This window comes from Miscanthus floridulus, chromosome 5, assembly GCF_019320115.1.
Source record: "Miscanthus floridulus cultivar M001 chromosome 5, ASM1932011v1, whole genome shotgun sequence".
NCBI classification, from domain to species: domain Eukaryota; kingdom Viridiplantae; phylum Streptophyta; class Magnoliopsida; order Poales; family Poaceae; genus Miscanthus; species Miscanthus floridulus.
The window spans coordinates 112,871,054-112,883,779 of NC_089584.1; the positions used below are offsets into that span (position 1 = coordinate 112,871,054).

General features: G+C 47.1%; 1 protein-coding gene across 1 annotated transcript; it reads left to right on the forward strand.

The window, feature by feature from the left end:
* Window positions 1-9,564: 9,564 nt before the first annotated feature.
* Window positions 9,565-10,505, forward strand: LOC136453084 (non-specific lipid-transfer protein 2B-like). The gene is made up of 2 exons (XM_066453661.1): window positions 9,565-10,038; window positions 10,194-10,505. Exons 1-2 carry the CDS (start codon window positions 9,677-9,679, stop codon window positions 10,201-10,203), a joined length of 372 nt encoding a protein of 123 aa, XP_066309758.1. The 5' UTR covers window positions 9,565-9,676; the 3' UTR covers window positions 10,204-10,505.
* Window positions 10,506-12,726: the final 2,221 nt, after the last annotated feature.

Consider the following 12,726-nt stretch of genomic DNA (forward strand, 5'->3'; position numbering starts at 1 on the left):
GCAGGTACACTGCATGCGCACGCAGGCAAGTCCAAGATTGCGTCTGATCCGACTGACGCGAGGAGCAGATCGAGTCGCTCCCGCGATCTCTGCACCATGTGGCTCCTGGACAGGTGTCTGCAGCAGCGCATGTCTTGCTTGGTCAGTCTCCTGGAGCTGCTTACTGCTCAGACATGGAGCTATGCCAAAATGAACGTCGTACAAACTCACCCAATGGCAGAGACATTTGCCATGCTTTCTGGCTGCTTTTAGCTTCAGCATCTTTTTTCTCCGGGCACCAACCAAAACGCGACGTGCTTCATGTTCATGCCTCCCTTGTTCCTTCATTGTACAGACACAACGGTTGACGCATCAAATTCTCCGCAAGCATGGAGAATTCAGACGTGTCGGGTTAAACTCGGGTCCCTCGTGGATCGGCTTTTCAATAAGGGCTCAACCCAACAGACAATCTTACGAGCAACGTGTAACTCATGGGCCAGTCAAAATACCTAGACAACAGGTTAAAAGGACGATTCAATCTCCGACCGAAAGGCTTGGCCGAGGAGGGACGACGTCCGCTTCTGACTCCGGCTCACCTCTCCGACCGGAGCGCTCGCTTCGGTCTCCGGCCCGCCACCGGACGACCTCTCCGACCAGAAAGCCTGGCCCAACGCCACTTCCGACTCCGACCGGATGCACCGAACCACTGCTTACAACTCCTCTCCGGCTGGCGCAATCAGAGCCGACTGAGACCAAACCGATCGGAGACGCCCGCTCGGTAAGGACCAGGAAACAGACGGAGAAAGCAAGGCATGGCACCCAAGTCAACCGCAAACCGAGGACCGTACCCTGTACACCAGCAGGACAGTACCCTGCGACCTCCCTGACACGACAGAACGCAAACAGTGTTGTAGGCGTCGATATTTTTCCCTACAATATTGTGGGCGCCATTAACTCTCATACAGTAAGGCTCCCCCACATGTCTATGGACATCGACAGTGTTATGGGCGCCGGCATTTACCGTACCAGCCGAACATGGTAAAACCCCTTGCATGCCTGCAGGTATCAACAGTATGGCGGGCGCCGACGTCTGACATACCCGAAGAAGACAACACATCCCACATGCATCTAACATTCGACAGTATCATGAGCGCCTACCATCATCATGTATCCTACGGCGTGGGCAACAAGGCTTAGTAGTATACGTACTTTCTCCCTCTTACTTGTAAGACCATCTCCTTCATCTATAAAAGGGGATGCGCTCCCTCCCAACAGGTAGATTGATTCAGATCGATCAAGTTCACTAATACACAAGAGCAGAACTACCAGGTTCAAACCACGAGCACACGCTTGAACACTTAGCTCATAGCGGAGCTCCTGTCACTCTCGGCCCTTCCGACCGGAATTCGACTGGACCTCTTGTACCCACATCTTTCTTCTTTCCGTTTGTAACCTCAGTGCAAACTTCGAGCACCTGGGCTCAGAAATAAAGTCACCGACCGACTCAAACTGGACGTAGGACACGTTGCCTGAACCAGTATAAACCCTGTGTCATTGAGTGCTAGGCCACCTCCGATCAGAATGTACGGCAAAACTATAAATATTTATGTGTTGGTCACTTTCTGCACCGATAATATGTTTCTCCTTTTTCAGAACACGGGAAACAGTGACGTTCAGTTGAAGAACACACACATTTACGCGAGACAAAGAGAGTTCATCGAGGTTAGTTTTCCTGTCATGCTCTGTGCCTTTAAAACATGATAACAAGCATCGTAGCGTGCGTTGGCTAGCTTAGCTTCACGCTTTCGAAAAGCAACAGTCGTCTTCCGACCCGGGAGCCTGATGAACCATCCCTTTCCTGTCCCCACGCCATGTTAGCTGCACATGGGAGGGTTGGCCTGCAGCCTAGCTAGTGGCCTGTGGCCACCCGGAGATCACGGCCTGGCCCCTGCCATTAGCGCTGATCCTGCCTGATTCGCCTTCTCTTGGAAGCATTCTACGCTAGAGCCCCCGGCAGCCGGCCCACCGTTCATGAAAAAAATTAATTCTCGAAGAGTGTCACGTATTAGTATATCAACTTTGATCAATTATGAATAAAAAATATAAATATTTATAATATTAAATAAATATTATTAGATTAATTATGAAATGTATTTTCATAATAAATTAATTTAGAGTCATAAATATGAATATTATTTACTCAAAACTTGATCAACCATGAACCACTTACATTGTTAGTTTTTTTTTTTTGACGAGAGGGTCAGGCTGTGCTTGCCTTCTGATTCACTTTTGTCGCGTGTCGCCTTCTAAAATTAACAGTGCAGGTTAGATGGAGTTAACTCTGTTACTCTTGCAGTTGCAAATACAGATAACAGATGCAGATTGTTTTACTTTCGCTATGTACCAACAAGAATACCTCAAATGCGTATCCATGTTCATCCATATTATATACTCCAAACTACAGTAGCATGGACACAAAAATGTACTATTCCAGTAGTTTCTCTTTATGTCTCTCAAAAAGAAAACGGCTTATCTTTATTCTGTAGATAGATAGAGAAAAGTACAAAAACAGGACGGAGCTGTTCACGTCCGGGCACCGACGATGTGATGGCTGCACGAGGGAGTGAGAGGGGAAGCCATGTGGGGAGCACGCCAAAAATAGATCACAAAATCGTCCCACGACAGCGACCGGAGCTCCGAAACTCGTCAGGTCGCCCCGGCCCCGGCCCCGGCCCGCGCGAAAAGAGATTTCTCTGAATCCGGGACCGGGGGAACGAAACAACCTGCCTACTGTTTCTGTACTAGAGAGAATCCATAGCAGGACTAACCTTGTCCCTCCTCTCGATTCATTCTGACAGTTGGATCAAGATGGAACACTCGTTCTCTTTTTTCTACCTCCTGTCCATGGTTGTTCACTGCGTCTCCGCGAAATGCCTCCACTGCCCACCGCCCGCGCCCTCTGGTGAGACCCTATCATCCGCAGCGACCTCCTCCTTCCCCTCCCTCTTGCCGTGCGCCGCCATGAGCATGGGCACCCCCCTACCCCCACCGCCTCGTACACCGCCAGAACCCTTATTGTCACTCTCCCGCCGTCCTCATTGCTTGGCCGCCCTGTCTCCCCTGAGCCTCTTGTAAGCCCGTCGGAGTTGGAGAAGAAGAGAGGGAGAGAAAGAGACGATAAAAAATTCGACTTTGGATTGCTCTAAAACGCTAGTGTTGTATAACATTTCTGTTTGTTTTTTTTTTCCCTGAAGGTCGCTACATGCTTATTCCCTTGCCATTGCCAAATCCCCTCGACATGCCGTGAGCCAGTGACGCAGTCAGAAAAAAACCATCATGGGCAATTTCCATTCTCAGCGGTAGGGGGTTGCATGCCAGGCTGATGGCTGTCTGGTGTCTGCTCATGAATCATAATTGCCGGAGGAGAATCATGGTCGCTTCAGCTTGAGGCGTAGAGTGCACATACCACAAGTGCAGGCGCCCTACCACCCATCAAGTGCCATCAAGGAAAGAACGGGAGGGCCGGCCCCGGTCGTAGATGCCATACCAACGGCGAGCCAGCCAGCCAGCCCAAGGAAAGCGCGCGATCAAAACGACAGCGACGGCGCGCGCGCTCCCGGCCATGTCACGCATGTGGGTCGTGTGGGACGGCGCGCGGCCGGGGCTAACTACCGGCCGGGCCTTCCGTTCGTTAATGGCTCCCCAACCGAACCGATGTACGCATTGCCGCTGCCGCTCCCGCTCCCGCGTCGCTCTCCGGGCGCGAAACCCTGCCTGCTCGCTCGCCGCCCGCCGAGGCCGGGGCTTGTGGCTCGTCACGTCGCGCGCCAGTTCCCCGTGCCGGTGGGTAGCTGCCGCCTGCATGTTACCCGTCACGCGCTCGCGAAAAGCCCCGTTCGTCCTCTCGCTCCCGAGGGGTCGCGGTTGCGCGGCTGTTGCTGCCATGTGCCCGCGGCGCGTGCCGAGGCGACACCACCGTCGTCGGGTCAGGCGTCGCTGGCTGCTATGGAGGCCGGTGGGACCGTGGGAGGGAGGGAGGCGTGCGTGCTGGTCCTACTACGTGCGCCGCGGGGTGCACGGCGTTTCGGCAGATCTCTGTGACGCTGTTGTCGCACTGAAGAAACACAGGCTTTGTTGCGCCTGTGCTGTTGGATGGGAGATACCATAGTGCTGTACTGCACGCTACAATGGGCCAATGCGCTAACCGACGTGCAGAGACTTTTCCAAGGAACTGCCAGCTTCCCTCGGTGATCCATAGGGACTCCAGCAAACGGGCTTCACTCTTACATCTGGCCCAACAAATCTTCGGAAAGGGCCGAACTACGCATAGGCTACGGGCTTCTCTGGCAAACGCATAGAAAGCTGGAGAACGTGGGCCAGCGCAGCAGTTGCCAGGTCCCTTTTTTTTTAGCTCCATAGGCCGCAGCCCAATTCCCACTCGGCCCTGTCGTTGTAATAAAAAGGCCATCCATGGCTGCAAAAACCTACATGGCCGTCGACAAGCATGTATTCACCAGAGTCTCTCCTTCCTATAACAAATGTATTTCACTTCCTTCTACCTAAGTTATCCTTAGTGAGGATTCCTCCCCTTTTAAGAAACCACATGAACACATTAAAAAAAGGTAGCTTCATAGGTCAAGTTTCTTGGGTAGTTTTAACTTCCTTATTGATAAGATATGTATACATTGATTTAACTGAGAACATCCCATCTGTATATGTCGATTCCAAACAAAAGGATCCAAACCTTTGTTTAGATTAATATTAGACAGTCTTGCACGGTTTATCTCCAATCAAAGATATGCTAAAAAGAGACATTAAGCGGAACTGTAAGGACTTTATGCTATTGTGACTTGTTCACTAGAACAATGGGCATTGAGATTTTAAAGCTTGCGTGCCTAACCATTTATCTTTCCAATATCCGATTTGGTCTTCACTACTTAGTTTAAACCTCACTAGACATGTGTCTTTGTAAGGTTTTCGGGCATGGTTTTCCTTATAAACTAAGCTAATTCTATTCTTCTTAATCGAAAGGCGGAGCTTCTACCATTATATTAAAAAGAACCTCCCTAGACTTTCTATTAATTAGGCTTGATTAGAACTGTGAGTCCCTAGCTTTTTTATGCCACTTCTCCTATATTGTCTTATTTGTAAGTACTTGTTTCGAATATTTCTTGTCAGATGCCCTCTAAAATTACACAGTTTCAATAACCATTGGTTTATTGGATATTTGTTTTGCAGGTCTAAGTTTAAGATGTCAAGCCATCCTTGTTCATTAGGTTGAAATAGTATATCTTATTTAGGAAGTCACTATTTCTTTTTTTATGTTATTCTAGCATAAGAATCTTCATCTGTATTATTTTATTTTTCTTGAGGACTCCTCTTGGACCTTAAAAAAGAAGAGCATTAACAAAGGCAGCCTAAACAAGTACCGGTCCGCTGCCTGATGACAATTTTCCCTTCCATCTGCCTCAATTCATTGTTTTATAGACTTTTAATCTTTATTATTTACTAGCAAACATGTTTGTACGGTGCAACATGAGAGAAAAAATCTATCAAATGGTTCATTACAAAATGAGGACTATAGATATGAGACATCTCTATTTATGTTTTCCCCTTTTTTATAAATTTTAAGAGCTATAATTAATTTTAGGATAACTATATGACAACTATAATATAGGCTAACATCGGTAATAATATGACAATATATTAAACTTGTATAAATATAAATAAAACTTTATTAGATTTTTCAACCGTTACAAAGCATAGAAATATTTGCTTGTAATATATTAAACTTTAATTTCTGCTCTCGTCCAGTGTTGAAGCTCCACTGTTCATGAAGCGCATGAATTCGGTCCAGTTCGTTTAGCTGAATTTTGGCTGCAGCTGCTGATGCTGATTTTCTGTGAGAGAAAAACATTATTCCATCGCTGAAAAGTAGTGCTGAAACAGTGCTGAATAACAGGGCGGAAGCGATTAATCGCAGATTGGACCATAGCGCTGATCGTTGATGCCGGATTTCTTCTTTCTTGTTTGGACTCGCTAACTGTCAGTGCACTCTAGAGTTGCCACGCACTGTAACTAGATACGAAGCACACGCTACATCGGACGCCTATCTGACTTATAATTCAGGGTTTAAACAGTATTTTTCTTTCACACCAAATTAGCCAACGGTACTTTCAGCCATGCCTCGTAAGCCGGTTCAGGCGAAACGAACAGGCCATGTACGAACGTAACGCGGTTTACAGATTTTGTTCTGTTGTCGTCTCTCGAACCGTCGGTGCAGCCACGCTGGCGGCTACAGTGAACGCGGCTCCCTGCTCGAATACCGCCCTCGAAATGAATGGCGGATGCAGGGACAGTTAATTCTCTCAACTGCCAACAAGCTTGTAACCACTGCCATCAGTGCCATGTGTAGCGCTAGCACAATTTTGTCAATCGCCAATTCGCCATTTGCGTCCGGCGTCGTGATCCTGTAGCTTGAAGGTAGGGTTTGGTCCGGTGCGCCATTTAACACCGCCTGCCGAACGTCCTCTGCCGACCGAAGCAGCAGAGCCAGACGCTGTAAATGGCGATCGAGTGGCTCTCACATGGCCGCTCTGCCTAGCTCCATAAATCACCGGCCCGTCCGTCGCCCTGCTGTCTGCAATTCTGCAACCCTGCCGCGGATGCCGCGGATGCATGGGGTCGCTGCATGGGCTGCATCTGCCTACGCTCGCGCGCAGAGATGCAAATGCAGGTACGCGCGTCCCGAGTCGGCCACTGGAAAGCCATCCACCCTGCTGATCGAACTTGCTTGCTGCCTGCGCAGATGGGTTTCGATTGAAGCTGCTTTTGGATACTCAAAGAATTTAAAAGCTAGCTTTTAAAAGTCAGATTATTAAAAGCTGGATTATACAAGCTAGTTGAGAGACTTGTTTGGATCCATGCATGGTAAAAGCTGAGGTAGATAGATTTGTACAGCAAAATTACAATAATACCCTCAATCCTATACGGGATCTAGATGGGCCAAAAAAAACAAGGGCAGATTGGTCAAATTGGATCCAAAAGCTGAAAAAACTAGGTTACCTCAGCTTACTAGATTGTGGAATCTGGAGGCTCCAAATTATATAAGTTAGCTAGAAGTTAGAATTGTTTGGATCCCTAGCCAGCTTCTAGAAGCCAACTTCCATGGTTTGTTGGAATCCAAACAGGCCCTGAGTTAGGGTAGTATTCATTTGGCAGGGTATGCTTGTGTCATACCACGACCGTCGCGTCTCGATTACAATCCTAGGCCCATCTCCAGCAGTCCTGGTTCTATTATCCGAACTTATTTTGATACAGTCAATAGTACTCGTAAAACGGATCGTTTGTGCAAGACCGCAAACACAGACCAATCGTTTCTGCAAGACCGCAAACATGCTAAGAGGATACCTTCCGGTAGCGCACGACCCAGCACAGGGCTTCCCCCAGCCCCACCACTTGCCCACTAGGTTTCGGAGTCGCAGTTTGCTACCTCCGTCGCTAATTCTAGCTACTTCGGGTCTGTTTGGCCACGCTCTGGCTTCGGCTCCACAGCATCTTTGGCGGCGCAGCCACACCAAACGTGCCCGGCCGAAGGAACGCTTCTGCGCGTCGCTAGAGGAGTCGGGAGCCCTTTTACGCATATAGAGGCGGGCACCGATTTGTGGATCTGCCGCTCCGACTCCCGCGGGGAGCAGCACGGACGAAAGCCCGGCCAAACGGCTCCTTCTTCTACAACCAATGCCCTCGTCACTTGGATTGCTCAACCGACCTCTCCCATCATCTCGATGGATGGCGCCTCACCGCCTTGTTCTGCCGCCATCTCAACTACCACCATCGCATCGCAGGTCTGTGGCCTCGCCAGCAATCCCTTGTAATCTTGGAATTCATAGAAGCCCCCCTCTTAACCCGTAAACTCTAATGGGTCTCGTGGGCTCATGGACCATGGAATCACATCCTCCGCGCAGGGCATAATCGGTTTTGTGTTAGCATGTGCGCTCCCCAAACGGTTGCACAACTACTATCTCCATTCCAAAGAAAAATAACAATCGTAACTTTAGTCTAAGTTAAACCATCTTAGGATATACATTTGGAAGATGCAATTCTAGAAACACAAGAATATGAAAAACATATAGAAATATAATATCCAAATATCCTGAATCCTATGGTTTGAATTGCTTTATAAAAGCAGGGTTTTTCTCCATAAAAAACGCACGAAACTGTAAGATTGAAAGTTTCATGAAGCGTAGGAAAGCACGAAAATTCGATGAGAGTGTGTAGTACAAAAGAAACTTTCCACAAGTTCAAACTTTTGATAAAATTACTCCAAAATTCATATAAAACAGGCAATTCCATAAAAAAAAGCTTTGAATGCAAATTTTCTATAGAATTCCAATTCTTCAAATTTCTTGAGTTTTCCTTTTATTCTAAATGGGTTTTATGTTTGACAAATTTTATTAGAAAACAATATCAATATTTATGATTCCAAATAAGTATTCTATGCATATATCTCATATCGAATTTAATAAAATTTGTCTTGTATAACAGACAAAAGTTTTTATTTTTATATAAATTAGGCCAAATTTAAGATGATTGGATTTAGCACCCCACATGGTAGAATTGAATTCTAGAAAGGAGGGAGTACTTGAAAGGAGGTGACATGCTAAAACATGTGGTGACGGCCACATGGAAGGTCTGCCTGAGCTGTCCACTCGCCCACTCGTACGACTGCCACTAGGAAAGCAGCCAACCCAGTACCAAACCTAAACCGGCCGCGCCACCCTTTACCATTGCCACGAACCAGAGCTGTCTGGCTGGCTAGTACTAATCGCCTAGCTAGGCGTAGTCACGTTGTATCTTGTATGGCTACTTGGCTAGGCTAGTAGCGTGTTTATTTATACGATAGTGGATTATAAGCTGAAACAGTATTTTTCTTTCGTACCAAATCAGCCAGTATTACTTCTGGCTTATAATCCACGATCGTTTCAGCCAAAACGAACAGGCTATAGCTCAGTCGTCCCGGGTCATCGCCTGATCAGGGCAGTAAAAAAAATTAGACTTTTAAGCTAGCTTTAAGTATTTTTTTATATTTTAATAGAAAAGAGAAAAATTAACTCTTGATAAAGAGTTAAGCTCTTACCCACTTTAAGGTTATGCGAGAGTGTTACGTAGGTGTTCACCACAAAAGTAAGCGCCGCTGTCTGCTGCACACTGGAGTATACGTAGCATGCATACATCGATCAATTAAGTGCGAATCGTGGATCGGTCACAGATGATCGACTCCTTCGGTTTAAGGTTCTAGTATTTTCCGCCAAGCAGATAAATGCCAGGACCTATTTGAACTAGCCGAAAATATTATATATGAACCATGCATGAGCATGACAACGTTGAGAGTGCAGCACTGCTACGAGGAGTGCATTGGCACTTCTGCATTTACTCTAGCGCGCTGTGTTAAAAAATTAAACTCCCACAGCTGGGAGTAAGAGCGATGCATATACCAGCGAACCATCTGAATGCACCCACCCGTAATAGTAACATGGGCAGTAACAATTCCCTCCACTATATAAACCCCCCTTGGAAACCCCTCGTATCCCCACACCAGAACCCGCGAATCACAGACGCACACACTCACCACTTACTAGCTTTGCTTGCTGCACTACTGCCATCGTACGTGAGACTGAGAGGGAGAGCTAGAGGCATGGCTGCTCCGAAGCTCGCGACGCTGGCGCTGGCCGTGCTGCTGGCGGCGACCGTGGTAGCTCCGCCCACCGCGGTGCGCGCGGCGATGTCGTGCTCCACGGTGTACAGCACGCTGATGCCGTGCCTGCCGTTCGTCCAGATGGGCGGGGCGATGCCGCCCCAGCCGTGCTGCGGCGGGATCCGCAGCCTGCTGGCGCAGGCCGACAACACCCCCGACCGCCGCACCATCTGCGGCTGCCTCAAGAACGTCGCCAACGGCGCCAACGGCAGCGGCACCTACATCAGCCGCGCCGCCGCGCTGCCCAGCAAGTGCGGCGTCTCCCTGCCCTACAAGATCAGCGCCAACGTCAACTGCAACACGTACGTCGTCTACACGCTAGCTCCGGCCGTCTTCTCTCATCCTACTACTGCTGCAGTTATCTTTGTTGGTAGATTATCGTCATTCTGTGTTCTGCGTTTCTGGACGCACGACATGTGTGCTGTAACCTTCTTCTTTTTCTTCCTTCTCTTTGCAGGATTAACTGAGGCGTCCTGGCGCGTCCCGTGCGAGGAATGCATGGCGGAGAGTAATAAAATAATGCTACTGGTATTTGAAGCTAGATGGAGTGTGGGCTAGATCGAGATGTACCTGTCTCTAGTCATTTATGGTGTTTATTAGGAATCGTCTACACAGTTCGTAACGGTGTATCGTGGATGCATGTTGGTGTTGCTAGCAGAGTAGTCATGAACCGATGTGTGCGCTTCTGTGTACTCTCTATGTAATGTGTGGTTACTTTCTGCTCTGATCCAGATGTATTCCCCCGTGGAAGTAGATTGTTGCAGTATCATTACCGTGTGCTTTGTTAACTTGAGATTCTACTGGAAAGGAACATGCACGGGTAAGCTGGACCATGGCATAGTCCAGTATGATTATGAGATTGAAAAAACGGAGAAAACGGTTCAGCAACCAGGAAACTAACTAATCTCAACCGGAGTACATACATATAGAAATATAGAAGTCATAATAATGAACAAATTCACCTCATCTGAGTTACCCCTAGGCCAACCGGTAGTCCGGAAGGTTAGCAGCCTAGTTTGAAGTCATCTTCTTCCCAGAGGACGCGGACTTCTTCGGCAATGTGATCTCACGAAGGAGCTTCGATTTCCATGCATTGTCAAATTTCAAAGTCACATGTGGATGTCCTCTCCTTTCCGAAATGCTGAGGAGTTGCGTTATTTGCCGCCCGGCCGGATGGCCGCGGTGTGTCCCTCTAAAAAACACTTCGTAGCTGCTTCTTGCTGTGATTATGAAATTTGAGAGTTTTTCATTAAGAAAAACTTGTGACATAGTAAAGTGTCTGTCTTGTACCTAGCCGTTACTACACTGAAGGACTTCAGTGAAAAACTGAAGCTGGGAAACTACAAAGGTGCCCAACAGACTCGGGAGCCCAATACCAAATTTAATGGGCCGGAGTGGGTTAACTAGAATTAGGCCCATTTGCTAGTTCGCTATGCTAAAAAAAAAGCACGGCCGTTGCTGTCTTCTACATTTCTGCATTCTATATCTATTATATACTTACTATTAAATACCAAAGTGATTCTGTATCCTTTTTTTGATAGAAGTGTTTCTTTATCTAATATTAAAGAGTGAAGTGATTTTTCGTCTGTCTTTTTTTTTTTACTTTCTAAAGTGCCGCCAGGCCCTCTACGCAATTAGTGATGAAAACAAGTATGTGATTCGGTTTTACAACCCGATGAAAAGCCCTAATTTTGGTTCTAGCAATTAGTGACATCTAGTGGACTAATACTTTCAATGAGTTGTGATTGAGGTAGAGCCCACGTGATGGTGATTAGCAAGGCTAGGAGATGGTGAAGATGGAGATCAAGCCACATGAAGCAAATGCTCACCCATTATAGAAGGAGATGAAAACAAGTCCGAAGGTAAAGGTACATGTTATGGGTCGTAGGTCGAGATGCAATAGATAGCGTACTATTAAGAAAGTCGGATTTAATATACATAGCGTATTATTAAGAGGGGAACTCTAAAGCAAAGACGGATATATGGTGCCACTAGGTTTGAACTAACTTTGCAGATGCATTGGACCTTGTGAGGTGGTGAGAAAGCAAGTCAAAATGTTTTGAAAAATGTTTTTTTAAAGCTAACTCAATTCTTGAAAGAGTTTTGTTCAAGTTGGAACACATGTAGAATTAGCAAATTTGAAAAGCATGTGAGAGACGGGACTTACTGTTGTTTTTTTTTTCCAGCACTCACAGATTTATCCGGTGCTCCGGCTGGAGGATGACCCGAGTTTAGAGTAGTTCAAAAACCCTGCTGTGCTAACTATGCACTCGCACATGATAAGTAACAGGTGCAAACCGAACCGAGACAGGGTGGACCTATCATGCCACATAGGAGGCCCAAACCGAACGGAGTATCTCGACTACTTAGCGAACAAAGCATAGACTAGATATACTTAGAGGCAGACCAATGTATAGAGGATTCACTTGGATCCGACTTCTATTCCTCGTAGCAAACTAGACAACCAAATACTATAATTAGGGTTACTTGATGTAAACCCTATCCTTGACTATATAATTAAAGGATATGGTCCCAATATCATCATCTTGGCCCTTAGCTATCAAACATGGCATCATCAACACCTCTGCAACAAAAACGTCCGGCGCATAGAGAAACCATTCTCCACTAGGCATATGGTACCTCTCATATCTGAGTATCTGACCAGTATAAATTTGTGTTTCGTGTGGGTACCACTCATTTCCTATGGCAAAACGCTGATCTATTATCGGACGCATACATAGGCAATCGGTGGACGTCATCTTCTTCCAGTCCGCCCGTAGTTACTAGTGGGCGCTGAGTAGGAGTGGCCGACATGGAAGGAAGGATCGGAGGAGATGGCCTCCTCCTACGTCCTGTCCAAGCGTCCATTGTCATAGACCCGGGGCTTTCTGATCGAGCAGATTGCAGGCTCTTGGTTTGAGGAGAAAATTCCTGACACGATTGTGATTTACGCCGGAAAGCAGACTGTTCGTGCGACGAGACTCGTGAAG